This window comes from Colletotrichum gloeosporioides (genome assembly GCF_011800055.1).
Source record: "Colletotrichum gloeosporioides strain Lc1 chromosome Unknown consensus_56, whole genome shotgun sequence".
Taxonomy (NCBI): Eukaryota; Fungi; Ascomycota; class Sordariomycetes; order Glomerellales; family Glomerellaceae; genus Colletotrichum; species Colletotrichum gloeosporioides.
The window spans coordinates 340816-364301 of NW_025544701.1; the positions used below are offsets into that span (position 1 = coordinate 340816).

Consider the following 23486-nt stretch of genomic DNA (forward strand, 5'->3'; position numbering starts at 1 on the left):
CTTGTCTGAAAATTTGCTTGTTAGAAAAAGATCCCAAAAAAGAAAAAGCGAATCGTGACTTTTTGTAGGCCAGGAAATGTGAAAATTCAGAAAAGACCAGGTCGAATCGTCATGAGCGGCAGAGAATCGGGCACCCGGGATCTCAAAGAATCCCGGCGTCTCTCGCTGGTGATCATGAGAGGCACCTGACTTTGGTGAAATTCGGAAGGCGGATCGCGCAGACGTGGCGATAGAAAGTGGAAGTGACAGCGAGGGAGGCGCCGACGACCATCCCACGATGAAGACGATGGAGCCAAAGAAGTGATATTGACATACCTGAGGTTGTGATAGCGAGTAGGCGGTGTGTGGTTTTTGTAAGAGTATGCTGATCTGTCGAGGTCACAACAAGGTCGAAATTGCTTGGTTGAGGAGCAAGTTGTTGTTGTTGTAGCCAGAGAAAATCTTCCACAGCCAAGATATTTTTTTCCAGAGATGAGGTGGTGAATGGTGTCCCCGCAAGTTTCTGACCCGCTTGGTCCAACAATGACTTCGTTCACAAAGCACAAAAGAGGCGGGTGCTTCCTTGAGTGTGGTTTCCTCTGTGCAGCTGCCGTGTGGGATGACGGGAGTGTGAGATCGGGTATGGCCTTGTTCTTCCGTCGGTACTTCAAGCTCGGATGGAGGTCGTGTTCAACTGTTGCCACGCGATGTTGTGGATAATGAGTGTCGAAGGGTCGGTGGAAGGTAAAAGTGGTAAGTAAGAACACTGAACGAAACGTGGCAGGCAGGTTGATTTAGGGTAGACCTATGAGCGAGAGTGTTGCCAGGGATGGAAGAGGTGAATCCTAGAGAGCAGAGGGAGAGATGATGGAGGGAGGGCTGGGGGTTCATATACAGAACGAGGGAGCCGCGTGAGTAAGGACAGCGATTAGGGTAGCAGATAAGCTTCAGTCATGATATTGCGCGTCTTTGACGTCTAGAATGTGGATATGATGGAGCAAATGTGCTTAGGATTGCAGTAGTGTTGTTATGTGGTGTAAGTAGCCGTCCTGTTTGTATGTATGGGCCGGAGTTGTGTCTTTCCCCCATGGTCCTGGCCTTGTACAGAGGCATGCAGACTGCATGCAAACGGTACCTTCAACAAAGCGAGACTGCATGTACTTGCAGCTCGCTATGCCACACTTGTGTCAACTCCACAGCCACTTTGCCCGCATGTTTATCCATCTAGCTGGCTGGTATGATGTTGTGGTGGGTGGATGAGTGATGGTTGTTGTGCGCAAGACCAGGGTTCGGGTGGTTGGGAGGTCGCCTCCAGCAACAGGGCTGGGCTGGGGACACCCCTCGACTAGGATCATCCAAGTGCGGCACAGCAGGGCAGCTGTGAGGCCCAAAGTCAAAGTCACTGGACTCTTCACCGGGCCTTGTGATGTCAGAGGTAGAGCACAGGTTTCCCCCGTCGAGTCATTGGCGAGGGGTGAGGACACCGTCTGCTAGCGATTCGGACGAACCGGGGGCTTGAGGCGAAGGGGTTGCTTGCCGGCTATTTTGGAAAAACACTCTATTCTGTGCTCGGGTTTACCAAATATGTTGATTTGCCCCAAAAAGACGCCGAGAGCTCTTGGCCTGTCAGACGTCGCAGCGTAGAGCGATTGATGATTGAGAAACCGAGGATAGAGTGCTGGATTGGATGCGACCACCGGCCTGTCTTGTGTTGAGACAAGAGGCTTGTGCAGCGAACCGCTACGCTGCTGCAAGAACCAGCCCAGAGCTGGAAGGCCCTGATGTGTGTCTTGAATGCGGTGTGGTGTGGCTACTGCTGATCAGGTACCACGGCCGAAGCGAATCAAGTGGAATGTTGAACTTGAATCCAGTCGGGCTTGTTTAGTGAGATGCTTGGGCTGCGGAGGCAGGCCGAGAGAAAAAGTCTTGTTTGGGTATGCATCAGCGGCGGTCAGTCGTCTTCTGGTGTGGTTGGTGGTAGTGGTGGTGGTGCGGCGTGCTATGGTAGTGGGTGCGCGGCGGGGAAACGGACACTGCGGGTGGCCGGCACTGAAGGCGGTTCCTGGACTTGGCCAGTCCTTAGGCTGTCTTGACTTGCCGTGCCGTAGCGTTGGCTGTGGGCTGGTGAGGGGCCGGAAGAGGGGGTGAGCTAGGGTTGTGCTTCGATCGATTACCGAGAGGGGTTGGCCGGCTTTGCTGGCTGTGGATGTCCAAGTCGACGTGGAGGACGGTATTGGTGGACGACGTGGACGAATGGTGCGGATCTGCGATCGATGGGCAAACGGGACATTAGGATTCGTCCCTTTGGCTGAGGAGAATTCGATGCCCATAGGAACGTTGGAGTAGGAAACATCGTCCCTAACGTGGAAAAGGAAAAGGGGCCAGCATTCCTCGGGTTGAGATTGGCTGGCGAGAGCTTGGAGGAGATTTCCATGTCTTGATCTCATCCCTAGAGCTGTGGTCTCTCTAGCTGGTGGTCGATAGAGGCCCGGACTTTCTGCACGACCAAGACAGTTTTTTTCCGTTGCTTTTTGGTATCCCTTGGTGCAGAACGGCGTTGCTGTCACTGCGAGTTCTAAATGTGAAAGGGGCAAGAGATCTTCCTGGGATATCCGTTGTCGGGACAAACCTCGGTGCTGCCCCATCTGGCAGATGTTAAAATTCGGGTACTTCGGACGGAGAAGACCATGTTGTCAGCTCATAGATGGTGCGCCGTCACACTTTGTCTTTCTTCCATACCAGCCAGAGCAGTACAGCGTGGGTTCAGATCCCTTCATCTCATGGAGCGTGCGACCTCGTCCGAGAAGACTCTCGTGCGGCATCCTGGAGCCGAAAACAGGAATCTTGAACACGGCGTCCGAGGGTCCGGGGAATTCAAGGTCATTTGGCCGGTTGGGAGCTGGTGGTGCGTTTCAGCCAACTTCTCGTCATGATATCACCGTGTGAATATCGGCGATTATCACAATTCATTAAGACGTGCAGCTCGTCCCCTCACTACCGTGCTGTCACCCGGTCGGAAAGGGTGGATCGGAGGCGTGGACGTCGGCTCGAGGGGGTTTGGAGAGAAGTTATCCGCCCATGTGAATCGACCAAAAAGGAAGCTCAGCAGAACCCAAGCCAAGGAAAAACGAGGTTTGGTCTGGGCCGGGGCGTCTTTGGGGTCCACGACACCCGCAGCCAAGCAGTGCTTAGCAGGGGCCATTGCATGCTGTACCCGTCAAGCAGCTCGCTAAGGCCGCCAAGGCCAGGCGCCCTGCATTAGCACCGCCCGCCAGTGTCTGAGCCTGTGTCGATCCGCCCACTCCGAGAGAGAGAATGGGAGAGAGCACTCTGGACATCTTGCCGCCGATCCAAGGTGCTTTTCTGTCCTGGCGGCACTGGCCCGTGAAGCGGCGGGTGGATGTCAGTCGAGGTGGGGAGCGCTTGTCAGAGTCTCTTGTTCGGGCCGCATAAATCAGGCCAGTGACATTCCTCCTCGCCCTCCAACAGTGCTTTTCGAGAGACCGGAGGCCGTCTCCGGAATGATGAATTCCAGAACTAACAGCCAAGTGCCAGCTCTAGTTTGTTTTCGAAGCCTGCCATTGGGACGCCGCCGAACGGGAGGCTGCCTTGTAGAGACAAGTCCGCTTCGTCCGTTAGACTTGGATATGCAGGGGACAGGGGGGAGAAGTTTGCGAGCCTCTTTCTTCAGGCGGCGCTGTATTTTCCCTGTTTAGCTGACTGTCTGTTGTTGTGTGCCTGCCGGCCTCGTACACAAACGAGATGCGAGAATGCGTGGGCGAGCGACCGAGAGTGATGTGCGTGGAGAGAAATTTGTCAGAATGGCGATGTACACAGTCGATGCCACCGGTCATTGTTGTGATCCAGATCAATGTCCTTTGATGATAGAGCATCCGATATACCGGCTCAGCTGAACCTGCCGGCTCCCGTATTCCCAGTCAGTCATCCGGGGACGATTTCCTCTCCAGTCAACACGGCGGCGGACTAACGGACTGACATGTTGACGGCGGCTACTGCTGCCGAATCGTGGCTTGCGGTCTTGATTGTCTTGTGCACCGTGCCTGCAGCGAGTAAATTGTGCCGGAGTTATGACTGCTTCATTTGGGTCCGCGGTGCCGAGATGGGGGGAAATTCCGTGCGACACTCGCGTCTTTTGGCTCCCGTCCTCAACTTCAACACCCGCGCTAGACGGGATAGAAGCGTCCACGTGTGGTTGCGGCGTGGCTGCGAACGTTTCTGTCGGCTTCCGCTCCATGCTCAAAGTGTCTTTGTGCTGCTGGGCTGGCTTCCAGCATGAGGGATCTGCGGGTAGAGAAGGCAATCCATCAATCGCAAGCGCCGTTCCCCTCAGGGCTCTCCCTAGCCCGTAGGTATCCGTCAGGTAGGTCACCACAGAGCAGGGGTGCAAGGGATGCAGTGAAGGCGGCCATGATCATCGGCAGAGTTTGGCAACATCGGATTTTCGTGTATGTAATGCATGTTTGCTTGATTGCTATGTCGAATTGAGCTGCGTGCATGCATCAGCGAGGCGGCTGATTTTGACTTTGGAGTTTGCTCAGCAGCATGATGCAACCAGAGCAAGAGCGCACTTCCCGTCAGTCTAAGGTAGCCCAGGCCTTCCTCGGGCCCCTCTTTCCCGGACGGACATTTTACCCGACAATCTGCCGAGGAGCTCCTGCGGCGCTGCAGACGGCCCACTCTGAGTGGATGCCTTGGCATGGAGACATCCGTCTTCGCTCCAACTTCCAACGACCATTCATCCCTTGATCACACAGCATCTCATCTTCAGGCAGCAAACGTAGCCTCGCTTCTGCCAAAGACCGTGTTGAGGAACGGTCGAGTCTCAGTTTGGCACATTGCGGGTGACTGAAAGCCTGGCGCTTTGTTCGTCACAGGGTATTGTTCTAGCACTGAACTGTTCTGGATCAATATTGTTGTAGATTATCATGTTTTATACTACTTGTTTTCCGTAAGTTTCCACCCCTTTAGTTTCTGCATTGGTAAGTACGCCTCGAAGCCGAGGACGTGTAGTTGTGAGCCTGGTTGTTATGCGTGGAAAAGACCAGTAAGTTTACCAATCGTCGAAGTTATCAGATGCTCACGCGTGTCTGAAGGTGCTTACAACGCGGCGAAAATGATGTGAGAGGCACGGTCACCCATCCGACAAGATACCTTCGCTCGGTGGGCACTGAGAGCTGCGGCCTCACGAGCCATGGTTAGGCAATCTTGCGTCTTGTCGCATGCGAATGAGTGGGCGCCGCAAAGCTCCCTCCCTGACGATGGTTGCTAAGCGCTACTGGAGCCTCATCAGCGGGCAAGATTGCGACGATAAGGCTGCCAAGCAGGCAACTATTGTCAAAGATGGTTGCTGCCTTAGGCCCCACCACAGAAGGTGAAGCTGCGGTACCCTTATGAGCAACATTTGCCTCTGAATCTGTCACCAACAAGCACCGGCCAGATGGTCGAGGGGTGGTTGTGCGATGACTAGCTGGCATTGACGTTCTGTGGTGAGTCAGCGTACGCATCGTTCGATCCTCGATAGCGCCACTGTTGGACCTCGCTTTTTTTCTTTTTTTTCTGATCTCAAAAGTCAGATGGTTTTATTTTTCCTCCGTCTGCTGTTATTCGCTGGACCTTGTTCAAGTCTCTGATCCCAGCAGCCACCTTGAAATTGTCAGCAGTTTAATCTTTTGTAAATGTTGAATATGTTCCTCTCTAGCTTCCTTCATAACGTAAAGCATTGCTTTTGGATCCCGGTGAAGCTTGATGTAGACATAACGTAAACTGCGGGAGAGCCATCCGCCCTATTCTCCCTCTCACTCCCTGCTCCTATTGGAGAGAAGCTTATAACGTGTTATGGTCTAACTTAAGTGAGGCGTCGCATACCAGCGTGAGGTGTTAGTGATTTTTGACTTGCAAGTGGACTATCTTGGAAGGAGCAGCTAGGTGATTGCCTGCCAGGTCTAAAGCGCAGCGAAAATACTTCCTCTGTGACATTATGTTCAGGTAAGCGTTCATTTTAAGGGGAAGTCACGTCGGGGTTCTTCCATTCCTTTGAGCCAGGACTCATGCTTGGCCATAATAAGTGAGGTCATTCGCCCAGACAACTGGGCCGACTCCGTTTCTTCTGCTCATCGTATCCAAAGGCAGTCATTAGATAACATTAGGAATAACCAAGAGGCTTCTCGGCTGTAAGTACCTGAGGTTAGGAAACGACCCGGCCCGCCCTTGCGACCCGGTGTCATCTGGCCAACGAAGGCTCCGTTCCTTTGTCGACACAAGATGAAAAGTGAACACTGTGAAGTTGCACGCAACTTTCTCTGCCCCCTAGCTTCGGCATGGGGAATGAACTTTGAGTCATGAAGTCTATACAAGCAGCATCGCCTGATATGCAGGAAATTTCAGCCTATGTATCAATACGTTAGTTGCCAGCCTCACGTAGAAAGGCCGCCATCTGTTGCTGTTCTATTGCCGTTATAGATCGTTCAGGGCTTTTCTAAAAGTGAGACGTCGGCTCACCTGCAGCTCACGATAGATCAGAGCGTTTAGGTAGTTGAAGCTCCAGGTGAATAGCTGGGTAGGGCCAGACCTTGGCGTGTAAGACTTGGGTTGGGCAATGCTAGCAAAGTTGCCTAGAGTGAGCTCGCCGCGCGTACGGCGAAAGGTTCTCCGGGGCTGCATGTCCTCCAGGCCAGGCTGCCTGTATAGGAAGCTCAGCTCCCCTCCTTTCTAACAATTCGGCTGGGTGGTCGAGGGGTGGTTGTACGATGACTAGCTGGCGTCGACGTTCCGCGGTGAGTCAGCGTCCCTATCCTTCGATCCCCATATCGGCCATTCTTTTTTGTTTTTTTCCCATTTTTGATCTCACTATCTATTCGTCCAATAACGTTGATCACTACCTCAGCCCGCGGACTATGATCTCCGGAAGGGAAGAAGGTCGTGTGAACATCTTCAACGATCTACTAAGGCTTGGTAGATCGTCTGTAGCTACTACCTACGTACAAAGTGTTGATAATCGGGACTTCGAAGTTCAAAGTCCTAAATGATTTAATCTCAAGTGTTCTATTACTTCTCGTCTAGGACATTTCATTTAGCTGGTGACCTTTGCAAAATGAACAAACTGCCTGGTGATCAAGTCTGCGAGAAGGTGAAGATGATGCGGTATCTGTGCCGTAAGTAAAGATTTTAATCGTACCTTGCTTGTTTTCATGCCAGGTTTATCCGCTCATTCACTTCGGTGAAGGTCAAAACTTCTCACACGGCAACTGCAGGACAGCCGTTCTTTCTCTTCTGGGGCTCAACTCACTGGGTGGCTCACCTGCCTCTAACTCACTGCCACTCCACTCTCACCTCACCTTTCTCACCTGGCCAATCTACAAATGCCTTCTCTTTGACAACAAATATCTACCGATCTGAGGCGAAACCTGATTACTTACGATCTTTTTCCATCGCAACTCCAACCCGACATCCACCATCCCTCGAGAAGACCACCACCCTTCGAGAAGACCACCGCGCTACGAGACCCATACGAAGTTCAAAAGATGGCGAAGCACAGTGTCGCCAAGAGAGTCCTGGGTGCTCAGAAGGGCTTCTACTTCCCTTCTGGTGCCATCATTCCCGATCGCGATGCCGCCCGTCAGATCATGGACGCTATTGTCCCCGGCGACTGGCAGACTGCCAAAGAAGACCAATTCGACGACTTACGCCAGGAGATGTACACCGCCCTGCTTCAGATATTCCATTGCCTCTTCGACCATGTTGATCTCTACGGCGCCCTTCGCGGCCACGAGGCCTTCTACTCTACAATTGCCTCGAAGATCACTACCAAGGGCGACTTGAACGGCGATCTCATCCGAGTTCTTGAGCGGACTTACACTGCTGCCCGCCGCCGATACACAGGCATGCCTAAAGACACCGACCTCAACCACGCCGTTGACGTCTGGATTCAAATCCAGGATACCTTTGCTGGTATTCCCGCTCCACAGACCATCTCGCTCGCGACCCGCCCCAACGATCTTGGTGCTCTCACGGCTCAGCTTCAAGGTACCAGCATCACCGGTGCCAATGCCAATGCCTCTGTTTGGCCTCCCGCCCACTTTCTGCCTCAGGACATTGGAGTTATCTCGTCCAAGGACTTGCGCTGTCTTCTCTACGGCAGAACCACCCAGACTCCCGGCCAGTTGCCTCCCCTCCCTACCAAGTACACCCTCCCCCTCGAAGTCAGAGGCTTCCTCTGTGCTCTTGCGCTCAGAAACTTTCAGCCCACTAGCGTCTGGCGGCTTGCTCTCAACCCCGTCGCTCAATTCCAAGACTTCAATGACCGTCGTCTTTGGGCTAAGGCTACCGGTGACGAGTCCATGTACTGCTTCACCGTCGACGCCTATGTGAAGAGAGCTATGGACGACTTCGCATCCGGCAAGTCTATCTCTGTCGCCCTGCTGACCCCTTGGTTCGGCCCCCCCTGGGGCTCCGTTCCCTCCATCGAATCGCTTCCTGGAGGCTCCGCTGGTCAGACTCAGCAACAGCTCTGGTCTGGTATTTGTCCTCGCATAGGCTTCGGACTTGCTATCCACAAACTCGGCGGCAATAACTTCGAGCTCGTGCTCTTCGACCCCATTCGCCGTTACATCCACATCAAGAACGACCAGCTCGTCAAGGCCAACCAGATGGCCATCTTTCGCTTCCGACAGACCATCCAGGAGAAGGTGCAGAACGCCGTCCACACTGTGGGTGGACGGTTGGTCCATGTTTGGTACGGAGGAACCATGGCTATCCACAACGATGCCGACAGCGTCGAGCTCGCCAGCGAATGGGTTCGTCAGCTCGTCGTCGCTGGTGGTCCTGGTCAGGATCCCTTGGCCGTCGATGATGCCACCTGGGTCCAGGCTGGCTTCGAGTTGATTGAAATGTAATGATGGGACAGAGACATACTGAAGAGAAAGGATGGATGGGGGATACGGCAGACTTGAGATGGCGAAAAGGAGAGACGACAGATATGACGACGAGAGACGAAGGATGGAGCACACAATACCACGATAGAAGTGCCAATCGTCCCAGCTAGGAATTCACAAAGACTGCTGTACATGCCTATCAAACCAAGTGAGCATATGTGTCAGCCCGCGTGGCTTTGGGGGAAATGTGACAGTAATACATGCAATTGAGTTTGGGAGGTCCTGTGATCGCGGCTGTTGTTGGCGAAAATGCGCACCTTTGGAGCTCTCCGACTCAGTCTACCGTTATGGATGCTCGCCACTCAGGGTGGGGAAAAATAAGTATAAAGTCTGCTACTTAATCATATTGCCGTGCATCTTCCACTCTTGCACCCGTCTGAGAAACCCCTTTTCGACACCCTCACATTCGCTCAGCCAGCCCTTCAACCAAACTCACAACAACCATGGGTCCATACAACTGGTTCGATCTGCCCACGGAGATCCGCTTCAGGATTTTGGATCTGTTGGCTAACACAGCAGCAGACAAGACCAAACGCAGGGCGTGGCCCAGCGTCTGCTGGGACTGGCGCCATTTCTTCGAGGATCGCAACTTCTCAAGCCTGGTGCTCCGGTCTTACACAGATATCCACACGTTCTCCGACTACGTCACCGATCACCTCCGCGAGAAGGTCAAGCGCATCAGACTGCATGTGCCCCTCCAGGTCTACACCTGCAAAGATTGCGACAGCCCGGAGGACGATCGTAATATTAGAGCCAACAACGCAGCCTTCACTGGGCGACTTCTCGTGCTCCTAAACAAACTCGCCGAGTGGCAGCCCAGAGGCGGAGGGCTCACGCTTGAGATCAGTGCCGCCTCAGCCAGCGATACGGCGCACATCCTGGACGACATTACGATTGGACGACAGCGACATAACTGTAGGGTTTCTTTCGCCGTTCACGTAGGCTACTACCACGATCCAGGCCTCCATTTAGCCAAGCAACGGATTCTTGGGAAACTTCTTGACACCGACACGAACATCTACCCGAGAAGTCGCGGTGCCGATTTGCGGTTCGACCAACTTCAAGTACCTGTTGTCACAAATTTCGCAGTCAGCCGTGACTCGCGTCGGAGTCTTTCTGCAGAGGCGATAGCTACCGTCTTCAGTTGTCTCCCAAGACTGCGAGAGGTCGTTTACGAGCCTTGGCGCGGTATGACGATAAAGGACATAGGGCAGCGCAACCGGGCGACTCGACACCTGCTCCGACGCCTGCCAAAGACGGTGAGCAGCATTTCACTGCAGGAAGCACGAGTGGAATGCCTAAACGACGGCGTTGTGGCCGGCGATGATCCGCGTCTTACCTCCGCTTGGGATGCCGTCCATCGGTTAAAGGAGTCCCCAGAAACACCGCCCATCCGCGATATGATACTGGCACAGTGCCACAGAGACTTCAGCCTAGCCCTCGACGCCGTCGCAGCCTGCAAACAACTGCAGTCCTTCAGCGCATCTTCGCCCGTCGACGCGTTAGAATTCCTCCGCGGCTTCGGCGCCACCTCTCTGGGCAGGTACAACCATCGCACGTGGCCGTTTCTCACGACGATCAACTTGAGAACCGCGCGGGTGCTCGAACCCGAGCTGGGAAACGAGTTGTTCCTCGCAGCTGGGGGAGCGGCTGCCCAGATGCCGCAGCTGAGGCTTATGGAGCTTTGGGACGCGCGAGAGACGATCGGGACTTTGCTACGCTACGAGGTGTGCGATGTGCACACGGCACTGCAGCTGGAGACGACCATAGACGGCTTCACTATTGGTCTGGATGCTCTGGAGGTTTGGAGGGCAATGGTACGGGACCGGCATGGGAAAGAAATGAAGGACGATACGACGGTTCTGAGTCAAGATGTCGTCGCGACGTTGAGTCGATTTCGTACGCGTCTCCGGCTGCGTGAGTCAGCCTTGGCTAGAGACTGGAACATACTCGATATGTATGAAACTGCTTGAAGGTATTTAGATCTTCATGTACTCGGGCCTTTTTTTATGGTGAACGACGATTTCGCCGACACATTCATCCTAGAAAGAAAATATCGGCGAGAACATATTCGAGAAAAGCACGGTGGTGAATCTGAAATGGCTGAATTCGATTGCTTTTTGTGACCAAAGACGCATGCATCTATGAAGAATGATGGGAGCTCTATCCGACCCCGATGCAAATATCTTCATCATTACGTCGTCCCATCCCCCCCCCAACGCATCCAACGCATCCCCGAAACTCCGGTTTACATGATGACCTCGTTTGCAACATCCTATCGTTGTTAGCATTCGTTGCGCGACTGAAGGGGAAAACAGCAGACTCACCCTCTTCAACTCCTTGAACGGCAGGCAGACACAGTTCTGCACCCGCACCTCATCGCCGACACCGCAGTCCTTGCCGAGGATGGTGATACTCTGGACCTTGACGCCGTTCTTGATGATACTCGTCGTGTGGCTGCCGACGGGCGTGGGGGTACCCTCGACACGAGCCCAGGCGCCGACGCGGCTGCCCCAGCCGATGATCGAGTACAGAACGCAAGCGTCGTGCTTGATCTCCGAGTCCTCGAGGACGATGGACTCCTTGATGCGAGCACCCGGGCCGACGTGAACACGTGGGCCGATGGAGACGTTGGGACCCAGCTTGGCGGTGGGGTCGACGTGGGCAGTGGGGTGGATGAAGACAGGAGCGATGATGTTGGCGCTCGGCTCGGCAAGCTCCTTGGAGCCGCTCTGCCAGGCCTTCTGCAGGTACAGGGCGTTGGCCGGGACGGCGGAGCCGGCGGTCTTGATCTGGCGCCAGAAGTCCTTGGTCTCGTATACGAAGAAGTGCTTGGTGTCGGCGAGGTCACCGAGGATGTCCTGCTCGAGGCGGATGACCTCGTTCTTGCGCTCCTCATCGTCGTCGTTGAGGATGAAGCTGTTCTCGAGGTTCTCGGAGCTCGGGTAGGAGACGAGGCGGGAGGGACGGTCGGTGCGGCGCTTGATGGCGGTCTTGATGGAGGGGAAGATGGCGTCGGTGGAGAAGAGGTAGACACCGCAGTTGATCAGGTTGCTGATTTGCGACTCGGGCTTCTCGACGTAGTGGAGGACGCGGCGGGTGTGGGCGTCGCTGACGATGCAACCGAAGTTGGTGGCGGCATCATTGGAGACGCGGGTGCCGAGAATGATGGCCTCGGCGCTCTTGTCGTGGAAGAGCTGCAGCATCTCATGGAGAGGGAAGGAGCAGCAGACGTCGGCGTTCAGGACGAAGAGGCGCTCGGGGCGGCCCTTGAGGATGGCATCGCGGAAGTGGTAGAGACCGCCAGCAGTGCCCAAGGCCTCGTACTCGCGCAGGTACTTGATGGAGAGGTTGGGGAATTCGTTGGTGGCGTCCTTGATGAAGTCGCGGAAGACAGACTCCTCATAGTAGCCGATAATGAGGACCTCGGTGATCTCCTTGCCGGGAACGCGCTCGATGGCCGTCAGGCAGTGCCAGATGATGGGGTGGCCGGCGACTTCGAAGAGGGGCTTGGGGACGTCGAGGGAGAGGGGGCGGAATCGAGTTCCTCTGGAAGGACCGCCGACCTGGAGTTTTGAAGAGTCATGATTAGCCTGCGATTGTTCCGTTTGCAGAAAAGCTATTGTTGTTGTGGTTTGGGCATGGGAACACGAGGGGAGGAGGGGAGGGGAGCGACCCTGGACCGAGGCGGGGGAGTTGGAGATGGTTGCGCCGCAGATTCAGAGGATGAATGCGAAAAAGGGTTGCTCATACCAGGATGACGGCCTTGGTTGCGCCCTCTTGGGACGCCTTTCCTCGGTAGGGGACCTGCAGCGACATGATTGCGACTGGACGAAGGAGGTTTGAGGGTGGTGATGGTAGGTCGGAGGGTGGGAAGTAGAGAGCAGAATCGCCAATTTGCAACGTCACCGCTTCGTGGGATTGATTTCGAACAGCCCCCCTGAGAAGTCGACCTTGACGTCCACCTGAGCTGCACCGCACTGCTGGCTGGTTGGTCTGGTGGTCTGGACTAAGAATAATTTACAGGCGATGCATGTCTGGCAGGGGTCCGGGTGGCTCGTGCAAGGCCGGGTTGTGGCGGCAAAGTCCCTTACTGTCTGGACAAAGGCGATAAGCTGGCGATAAGAGGGAACTGCTCACTGCGCAAGCCTCAGCAGCTGCACAAGTTGCACAGGAGCAGGGACCACATGTGATGAGCTCAGCATCTCATTCGTGTCCCTTGAGATTCGCCATGCCTTTTCCTTTTCTTTTTTGAGGTCTTGAGCTGCAGCTGTTATCAATGGCATATCTGTTCTCTTTGATTCTCCTTCTTGGAATCATCAGGAAGACTAGATCAGATAGGTAGATATTTATTCAGATGCATAACTCCCCAGCAGCATAACTTGGAGCATTTGATCGAATTCGGTTGTGTCATTCTTTGCAGAGGCAGCAAGTCTGGTGTAAGTCAGGCAACCTCCTCCAACCTCATCGAGAATTTTGGAGATCCGGACACTTTACGCGTAGAGACTAGAGCGCGTCCGAGCGTGTTTGCCAGTGGTAGACGCGACAGGAGGTGCCTGGAAAGCAACCGGAGTGACCTCGTTGACCAGGTGAGGCCTCACATCTCGCCCGCAAAATTTGGCAGATTGCGGTGCGCTTTGGGGAGCTCTGCCAGGTACCAAATCGCGTCTCTCCAGGGGATCGTCACGGCCAAGCTCCACTGCTGGCCACTCGAGCCATCCCTGAGCTCCTTTAAACCCCTGCTCGATAAAACTCCAACGATGCACCTCGTCTACTCCAGCCCGCAATATTTCCTGCTACCGAGTACAAGAGACTACAATGCGCATCACCACATATGACCAGCGTTCTTGCCGTAGATATGTCTAAAACTCTGTCAACCGACTAAATAGATCTTGAGATAATGCTTGAGGAGTTTTTATTTGTTTTCGACCGTTTCTGATGAGAAAGTGCCGACTGAGCAACACCACCTCCAAAGTCACGCCTAACGCTCACAAGCACTTTAGTGAGCATCACTGGAGCGTGGGACCTCACGTTGCTCTGGCCGACGCAGACGAGGAAAGAGCTCTTAAAGCTCTGCTTCCCAAGCTCCTTCCTCCAGCTTCTTGAGCTTCAGGTTGCAACTACCGACTGACCGTCTGCCTTGCCTCACGTCCCTTCTCTCTTCTTTTTCGTCGTTGCCTGTTTAGACCTACACGTTCTCCCACCTTCTCTTCACTCTTTAAAAATCTCCCACCTCTCAATCGCACCTTCTCCTAATTTCTTCTCATACCCACCTTCACCACCACCAACACTTCTCGGCATACATATCTCACTTGAACTTCATCCAACATGACGAAGTCTAAGAGAGGTATCAAGGCAGAGCCGGGATTCCATGCACCGGTGTCGCCGACTGCCACTTTGAACGGATCTCCCGTTCAGCAGCAGAGAAGCCAGGCTCCTCCGAGCACCTACTCCTCAGCGGCGGATGCGTCCCAGCTGTTCCCCAGATCCAACGCTCGTAAGTCATCCACCTCACAACGTCTTTCGTTATTTCCAGATACTGACATTTCACAGCTCCCCCCTCCAATAAACCGCCTATGAGCCTGGCGACCCGGTCCGTCCGCACTGCCATGACGAACCCCACTGTTGACGATAGTGAACCCGTCCTGATGCAAGTGAGGAATCGCGAGATGGCAAGCCCTTTGGGCGGCACCCAGATGGACTCCTCGTTCTTCGATGGCTCCTTCCGCGACATTGGCGCAAAGCTCAAGGTCTTCAATGATACTCTTGGCGAACTCCAGCAGATTGGTGTTTCTCACGATGTCGCTCTTCCCCAACTCGTCTTAGTTGGCGACCAGTCCGCTGGCAAGAGCAGCTTAATGTCCGGTCTCGCTGGTCTCAACCTTCCGCGCAGTGATGGGGTCTGCACTCGCTGCCCTATCCACATTCGTGTTTCTCGAAGCATGGCCAGGGATCGCGGCGGTCCCGAGTGGTCTTGTCGTGTATCTCTCCAGCAGGACTACGCCTTTTGCCCTCCTGGCGATTACGAGATCACCAAGGCCGACGTCACCCCGCAGAACCCTTTTCCGCCCTGGGTTAAGCAGCCTCGCGTTGTCAAGGAGTTCATGACCATCTATGATCAATCCGACATTGACACAGTCCTCCGATGGGCCCAGATCGCCATCCTCAACCATGATCAGAATCACGAACTCTACATTCCCGGCACCGGCGCAATCACCAAGCAAAGTCTGCTGGACGAGGAGGCGGAGAGAACGGCTGCCAAGTTCAGCCCCAACACGGTAGCCCTCGAGATCAAGGGTCCCGACCTGCCCGACCTCTCTTTCTACGACATGCCGGGCATTTTCCGCAACTCAGCCCGGGAGGAGGATGAGTACCTCGTCTCTGTCGTGGAGAACTTGGCTCGCGAGTACATCTCCCATGAAGGCGCCCTCATCATCTGGGCTGTCCCCATGAACGTTGATCCTGAGACCTCGTCTACGCTCTCAATCATCCGCGATCTCAGGGCCCAGCAGCGTACCATCGGCGTGATGACCAAGGCAGACCTCCTTCCCGAGGGTAACTATGCCCAATGGCTTTCTATGTTGAGCGGAGAGCGCCACAGAATCGGTCACGAATTCTTCATCACTTCCCGACCGTCTGACCGCAAGCTTGAGGAGCAGCAGCTGTGGGAAGAAGCTTACTTTCATGACAACTCTAGTGCACGTTGGCCAGAGGAGTTCCACTCCTTCCGTGACAGATGTGGTGTGGAGAAACTCAAAACAGCCCTCTCTGAGAAGTTGGGCAAGGAGTTTGCCAAGAAGTGAGTAGCACATCTCTTCGCCCTGCCTAAGCTTTGATGCTAATAACATGACACAGCCTGCCATCGATCAAGCAGAAGGTTGTGACCCGCGTGCGCGAGATCGAAGCGCAGCTCAGCACACTTCCCGAACTGCCTAGCAACGTCGAGCTAGAGGTCCGTAAGAGTTTGATGAACTTTTCGAGCATTGTCAAGGAGACTCTTCGCGGCAGAGAATTCTCTTCTAACTACGGAGGTCTATCTGAGGCTTTCCGGGACTGTGTCTTGCAGATGAAGCCCAAGTTCATCTTGAAAGATCAGTCTGATGTCCCTATCTTGGAGATCTCGGACGACGAGGACGATTCGACGAGCACTGTCACATCTAGCAACAGGAAGCGCGGTGCCAACGGACAGGGCAATGCGAGCGCCAAGAGACCTCGCCCCAGCGTCAATGGCGGTGGTTCATTCTCCGCCGCTATCAAGACTGAAGACGGCGGTTCTACGCCGTCGACACCTTCCCGTCGACGACCCATCCCACCTTCTCAGCTTGCCCCTGCGTTCCAGCAGTATGCTAGATGTGGTGCTGGCTTCCGTACTCTCCGCCAAATCAGCGAGGATATCAGAGCCAAGACCAAAGCCGGAAGACCTAGCATCGTTCCCGACGAAGTTTATGAGGATTTGTGTAAGCAGGCCGTTAAGGCTTGGAACCAGCCCATGGCCACCTTTCTACAGGAGACGATGACCCGACTGCAAAGCATCGTTAACTACGCACTGGACCAAGCTTTCGGATCGTTGAAGAGACGCCTGATCTTCAAGGAGTCCAAGAACCTCATGGCCCAGTTCCTCGAGGAACGCCGCGCAGAAGCTCTGGAGTTCCTCAACGACATCTACGCCATGGAGACATTCCAGCTTTTCACAGTCAACAAGAAGGCCTTTGAGGAGTACGAGCGCTCCGAGCTCCGAGTGCTTACACGCTATCGCCATGTTATGCGCTGGCAGGCGTTCTCTGGAGAGGCTACCAAATTCCACGACTGGGATGAGATGACGCCTGACCAGCGTGCCCAAGAGGAGAAGAAGCATGCCAGCGAGCTCGCGAAGATGGGCGCGGATACCTTCGATAAGGAGCTGAAGGTCGCAGCTTATGTTCGCGGTTACTACATACTCTCTGCTCTTCGCTTCGCCGACACCGTCTCTCTCTCGGTTACGTCTCGCATGATGCCCAAGATCATCCAGCAGCTCGACTTCTTCTTGGAGGGCCAACTTGGTCTTGTAGGCCCCAACGATGGAACCGTCTTCTCGCGTCTAATGGAGGAAGACGACGCCACCGCCAGAAAGAGAGAGCGTCTGAGAGGCGAGCTCGAGAAGTTCAAGAAGGCCCTGCAGAGCATCACCAACAATGAGTTGGAAGTTGTCTCCGGCCCGGCTTCGCAAGATACGCCTTACGAGTCGTACGAGGAGTCTGTCGTCGAAGACATGGAAGTCGACGGAGCTTAGACGGAATGTCTTTTATTCTTGTTGATCAAGTTAGAACACGTTTTTCTTGGGATCAACGTTCTGAACAGGATTGGGCTTTTAGGAAGACGGAAAGATTCGGATGGATACATGTGTGAATATGGCAGACGGAGTATACGGACGGATGACTGGAAATCGGCTGTGGATAACATTTGGGAGGCTGGAAGGCCCAGTTGGCGTATGGTGTTTCGAATCACCGGAACAGTTTTGCTTTGTTCGCTGGTCAGCAGGGACCGAATCCTTCGATTGTAAACGAGATACCAAAAATTGCACGTAGATAGCTAGATGGCCTGGAATCGACACCGACTGTTGTGTCAAGACTGACTGGCATACGATTAACCCTTCTAGGAGTAAGTAAGAGAGGCATGCTGCAACGAAGCAAGTCGACAGACAAGCTAGAAGAGGGAGAAGAGGGCCAGTCGCGTCGTCTTGGGCCAGGCAGTTTTGCACTTCTCCAGCGCCTGCTGAGCTCTTGGCGATGGGGATTGAGGAGGGACAAGGAAAGACGCGCCGTAGTGCCTTCCGTGCCACAGCCTCTTTTACATCAGGTCGGACCTTTTTGCGCAGGCCGCCAAGGCAAAGAGGCAGCCATTGATCGATCTTTGGTCTGCTCCTCCCAGTCGTGTCTGCTTGTCTCGTGTCAGTCTGGCCGCCTTTGATGCACCGCATCCTTTGATCCATCATCACCACGACACATCATGCAAACTTCAGCCCCCGAATGAAACTTGGGATGAAGTCCTCCGCACTGTCACCATATCGCGCCGCCCCTTTTCTTCGTGCACATTTCAAGGGGCCATCAGGCTTTGGGGGTGTACCACACCTCGACTTTACCCGGCTCCCCGCCAGTCCCTCAGATCTGGGACCGCCCGAAAGGATGGCTACTGTCGCCCGGCGTAACAACGATGCCCCCATCGGCTAGTTGGCCACTTACACGCCATTATCCCAAGGGAAGCGGATATTTGGAATCCAGGGCTCATCGAAGGCAACGAAAAGAATGTATGTCGGGATGAGTCTATCTCTCCCAGGGAATCGTCGGTTTGCACTAACGCGGCCAGTCCAAAAAGACGTTTCTCCCCGGGGCCTCCGTCCACCTCAATTCAGCGGGCCCACGGGTCCCACGGGTCCATGTTTTCTTCTACCGCAGATTTGGAAGTGTCAGGTCATGCCCTGTCCACTGCCATTTTCGGTGGGGTCACAAGACGCTATCGCGCTTTGGGTGGCAAGCCGGCACTGGCGATGATTCGATGGAACGATGTGTCGACGCGGGATTCCCCAGATTTTCCCCATGGGGATCGCACCGACTTGGCCCAGCGCTGGGGAGTGCTTGTGTGTGTCAAGCAATTAATGCCAATCACGATGGATATGCGAGCAACGCCCAGTTGGGCCAGATTATCGAGCTTGGTGTGCAGAACATGAAGGAACTTGATCTTCCCCGGTTGGTCAGTTATGAACTGCCCATAAACATACGGCTGATACGGAGATCAGGACGGCTTCCTTGCGCTGGTCCGGGCCACCATTCTCCCGTCTTCGCGAACTTTACCGTGAAGACATACATGCTTAAACATTCAACAAACGAGAAGTTCTCGAGATTCCTCATGAGCTATCGTGGTGGCGCAACCCAGCCGGTCGGCAGAACATTGGTCAAAGATGCCACACACAAGTCGATTTGGGCTCCAGCCTGAATCTCACGAGGAGCTGAAGCAAAGAGATGGTTTTCAGGCGTCTCAGGCACATCACGACCCTGGCCAGGCTAGCCTATATCGGGGCTAGAGCACCTGTCAGACGGGAGAGCATTGTCGGGCCTGTATTCCGGAGAGGCGCTTTATTGACCGACTCGGTCGTTTCATATCAAATTTGGCTCAGATGATTTCGCGTGGCTGGACGGCACTGGTCTGGAGTTTGTCACGGCATCCTCTGTCTCGTGTCGGAATGCACTTGGTGTCCGGTGGAGTGGCACCAAGGAGGCGGCACTGTTACTGGAAAGTATTGGAAATATGGTGCAAAGATCCGCGGTAAACTGTTACCCAGATGGGTCAATGATTCATGAAGCCATTTCGGGGTGGATCGACGGCAAAGGGAAAACGCAAGTGAGCTGAATCAAGTCGGACTTCAACGCACAGAATCGAAAGGCGCTTAGAAAACCAACCACGCCGCAAGCCTTGGAAGGTTGCACCACATCTTCGTCCTCTCATTTTCATCCATAGCTTCGTGCTAACTATCGATCGTACCATCAACCATACTCACGTCCGGTACCGAATATTGCTCGATGGCCTAATTCGAGAAGGCTTCGTCAACAACTGACCTTGTCGCTGCTCATATCGAAACTGACTTGGAGGGAAAAGCCGTTAACGAGGTGAATGGTCGGTCAAGGGTCCGGATTTCTAGCAGTCTCGCTAAAGCGCCATGCGCCTCCTACCCGCATGGCCGGACCCAGGCGAATCCAGTCATTAAGCTTAGCCCACCACCATCTCGATTTTCACCCGCTTCATCGACTGCCACAGCTGGTCTCTCGTAACCGAAGTCCACCAACGAGCATAATGCAGCACAGCAGCCGTCTGTTGGAGCTCTTCCCCAGGCTCCACGTTTCGAACCAAAGGACCCCAACTCTATCCCGCGCCGTCTCGACACACTCTCGCTTCTAACAATCGATCCCTCCATGACGTTCCAACCAATGGAGTTTACATGGTTAAATGTCATTGCCTTTTCCCGGCCTTTTCTCCCGGACGGACCTACTCGTGAAGCCACATGCTCCCCAGATCAGCTTGACACCTAAACCGCACTTCGCCAGAGGCCAGGCAGGGCTGTTGAACAATCATCTGGTACGCTAGCTCCTCATTCTTTTCATGCACAAGTTCGCTTGGTCCCCAACGGCACATATCTTGGTAGAAGCTTACTCATGTTAGGTTTTTAGGCATCCTGCAGCATGGCCATGCGTTTATCCCAGCCTTCTCGCCTTAGTCTAGGCCAATGTCGCACTCGCCAAAGATTGAGAAATGACTAAGTAGTAACGGATCTCATGATGTTCTACCTGTTTGATCAAGGCCAAATACTCATTGGCCACCACCTGATGATGCGCTAGACCTAACAACGCGCGACGCTACACTGCAGCGGTGTCACTACCAGTCTGCCGGGCGACGTGCAGGGCAAGAAGCATAGCAGACTTCTATTTTCGATTTACAAAGACATAGTTGGATAGCGCGACGGAGTTGTTGCCTAGCCTCGAAGGATGAGCCGGCGGACCGGAGATGCGGCACCAACAACAACTCAGGCTCTTCGTGAGGGCCGCATTCGAACATGTCCTTGGAGAACACAGATCTAAGGTGCCCTGGTTTGGATCAGGAATCTGCCTATGCCAAAGCACAAGCTGACAATATTCTCCAACCCACGGCACCGGCCACAAGATAGTCCCAGGGCGCCGTTGAAGTCGGTGCGAGAAGGTCGCATTTCCACAGAAATGGAGCGGAGACGAAACTTCTCAAATGACCATTCCGCATGCTGGGATGCAAGCTACCAGCTTCCGTGCCTCATAGATGGTACATTGGGCGCTTTTCTTCCAACCTGAAAAGGCTCAACCCACGAATCAAGGATGCAGGGGAGCCAAATCCTTGTCGGCGTCCGTTCCGGACCTGGAGGGTATGCTTCTGTGCCGCACCCACCAATCCGCCGGCTGCATGTCTGGACCTATCTCATGAGAGATCTGCCATTTGCATGGCCTTTCCCGAAGGGCTAGACGGAGAAGGGGCAACACGCCCGCCCACCACGCACGAGAACTAGAATCACTCCGAACGCGGTGTCTCCTGGGGAAGAGAATGTCCCATCACTCTGCCCATTTTTACCCGCATGTCGCCAATTCGTGCCGGCCGCCGCGAACCCCTGTTCTGGTCATCCCCGCCCTCCCCCAGACTTCCCCTTCATGGGGGTGCACATGTCCCAATGGGGTGAGTAAGGCAGCTCCGGGGTCAGCAACGCGGATGAAAAGAAAAAAAAATGCTGCTCGCTCCCACATGGGTACTCAGGGCGTAGGGTATTGGAGATGGGAAAGATATAAGTTTGTGACCCTGTCCTCCTTCACGATTTCTTCTGCTCTCCTTCCTCACCCGCGAGTCGGCCAATCAACTTCAACCCCTCTCTAGCATCTTTCAAGTTCTTTCCTGCCCTTTAGGACGCATTCCGGAATACCGCCATCATGGTGAAGAAGGTCGTCGCCTCTCAGCAGGTTGCTGATAACGTCGAGATCGCGCGAGCTGAGGCTCCGCGGTTCGAAAAGGTCTACTGGCTGAAGGAGCCTCACCTTCGCAAGCTCTACTTCTCGACAATCTTCCTGATGGTCGCCTCGGCCACCACCGGTTACGATGGTATGCTCGTCAACACATCCCAGCAGATGCAGCGGTGGAAGGACTACTTCGGCGATGGCGTCTCCGACAACAACAAGCTCGGCATTCTCATCAATATGTTCAACATCGGTTCCATCATCTCCTTCTTCATTACCCCCTATGTGGCCGACGGCTTTGGACGTAAGGTAGCCATCATCAGCGGCTGTATCTTCATGGTTATCGGTGGTTGCATCACTGCTTTCTGCAACGGCTGGGGAAGTAAGTAAACAAGCAATCTCACTATTTTAGCTGAAGATGACACTAACTCACGATTCCAGTGTACATTGGCGGTCGATTTATCCTCGGTTTCGGCAACTCACTGGCTCAGATGTCATCTCCCCTCCTGCTTACAGAGATCTGTCACCCTCAACATCGTGGTCCAGTCACTGCCATCTACAACTGCTTGTGGAACTTGGGCGCTCTGATCGTCGCGAGTATCGGCTGGGGAACTTCATACGTCAACAATGATTGGTATGTTATGGATTCATAATTACCTAGCCCCCGATTCATGATCAACTTCACACACCCATCTTTATTGATGTGTACATGCTAACAACGTGAATAAAAAGGTGCTGGAGATCGATCACTTTCATCCAAATCGTTCCATCCGTTATCCAACTCATCGGCATCTGGTTCGTTCCAGAGTCGCCTCGTTATCTCATCAACAAGGACCGCTCCGAGGAAGCCCTGGCTGTCTTGGCGAAGCACCACGCCGGTGGCGACTACAACAACGCGACTGTTCAGTTCGAATTCCGTGAGATGAAGGAGACCATTTTGATGGAGAGAAACGCCGACCGTACGACCAGCTACGTCGACTTTTTCAAGACCAAGGGCAACCGATGGAGGTTGGCTATCATCATCTCTCTGGGTATCATCTCACAGTACTCTGGCAACGCTCTCTTCTCCAACTACATGGACGCCATCTACGAAGGTGCCGGCATCACGCAACAGAACCAGAAGCTCGCCATCTCCACCGGCAAGTCGATTCTCGATCTCTCCTGCTCCATCGGTGCCGCCTTGACTGTCGACTACTTTGGCCGTCGTCCTCTGTTCCTGGTCGCCATCAGCGGTATGGTCGGTTCCTTCGTCTGCTGGACCATCACCGGTGCCGTCTACGAGAACTCTGGCGGCAGCAACCAGGGTTCCGGATATGCTCAGCTGGTCTTCATCTGGGTCTTTGGCATCTTCTACGACATTGGCTTCTCCGGTCTACTGATCGCCTACGCCCTTGAGGTTCTGCCCTTCCACCTTCGCGCCAAGGGCATGATGATCATGAACATTACCGTCCAGGCCATTCTGGCCATTGGCAAGTACGTTAAATCCCTGAAGCCTGTCATGCGTTCCCCACTAACATCGTCCCAGCCAAACCAACAAGATTGCGTGGGACGATCTCCCCAATCACTGGAACTTCATGTTGTTCTACACCCTGTGGGACTTCTGCGAGCTCGTCTTTGTCTACTTCTTCTACGTCGAGACCAAGGGCCCCACTCTCGAGGAGATCTCCAAGATTTTCGACGGCGACGCGGCTGTTGCGCATGTCGACATGCACCAGGTCGAGAAGGAGATCCATGCCAACGACCACGAGGAGGACATCAACCTTCGCGCTGCACACAGCGGGAAGACTGCTGCCTAAGCTATTTTCTGCTGCGAGCTACTCAGAAAATTAAAAAAAACAAAAACTTTTTTCTTGTGTCAATTTGTAATCCCGCTTGGATTCGTTAGCCTGGTAGTGGATGTAATGAGAGCCTGACACCGGTCGGGGGCTCGGGCTGTTGGGGGTTGATCATGATACCAGAGGCATCGCGACGAAGGCTTCGTCTTCCAGCTAAGGTAGACGAGGTTCCGCGAAGCGCATGTCTTACCACCTACTCTCGTTTCAGGTAGCCGTTCAATCAA

At 54.1% G+C, this 23486-nt stretch overlaps 5 protein-coding genes across 5 annotated transcripts; 4 read left to right on the forward strand and 1 right to left on the reverse strand.

The window, feature by feature from the left end:
- Positions 1-7520: 7520 nt before the first annotated feature.
- On the forward strand, positions 7521-8891 carry GCG54_00011839 (uncharacterized protein; the record flags this gene model as incomplete). Its single annotated transcript, XM_045411731.1, has 1 exon — positions 7521-8891. The coding sequence occupies one exon, from the start codon at positions 7521-7523 to the stop codon at positions 8889-8891; it is 1371 nt and encodes a 456-aa protein (XP_045262329.1).
- Positions 8892-9373: 482 nt separating this feature from the next.
- Positions 9374-10903, forward strand: GCG54_00011840 (uncharacterized protein; the record flags this gene model as incomplete). The annotated part of the gene is made up of 1 exon (XM_045411732.1): positions 9374-10903. One exon carries the CDS (start codon positions 9374-9376, stop codon positions 10901-10903), a length of 1530 nt encoding a protein of 509 aa, XP_045262330.1.
- A 275-nt stretch (positions 10904-11178) lies between these two features.
- Positions 11179-12749, reverse strand: GCG54_00011841 (putative mannose-1-phosphate guanyltransferase; the record flags this gene model as incomplete). Its single annotated transcript, XM_045411733.1, has 3 exons — positions 11179-11205; positions 11258-12496; positions 12684-12749. The coding sequence occupies 3 exons, from the start codon at positions 12747-12749 to the stop codon at positions 11179-11181; spliced, it is 1332 nt and encodes a 443-aa protein (XP_045262331.1).
- Positions 12750-14258: 1509 nt separating this feature from the next.
- GCG54_00011842 (Dynamin-related protein 4C) lies at positions 14259-17199 on the forward strand (the record flags this gene model as incomplete). Its single annotated transcript, XM_045411734.1, has 3 exons — positions 14259-14427; positions 14484-15729; positions 15786-17199. The coding sequence occupies 3 exons, from the start codon at positions 14259-14261 to the stop codon at positions 17197-17199; spliced, it is 2829 nt and encodes a 942-aa protein (XP_045262332.1).
- A 4180-nt stretch (positions 17200-21379) lies between these two features.
- GCG54_00011843 (High-affinity glucose transporter) lies at positions 21380-23223 on the forward strand (the record flags this gene model as incomplete). Its single annotated transcript, XM_045411735.1, has 4 exons — positions 21380-21809; positions 21869-22061; positions 22160-22900; positions 22953-23223. Coding segments are annotated over 4 exons (1635 nt in total), but the record flags the coding sequence as incomplete, so codon positions are not given.
- Between the last annotated feature and the right edge of the window lie 263 nt (positions 23224-23486).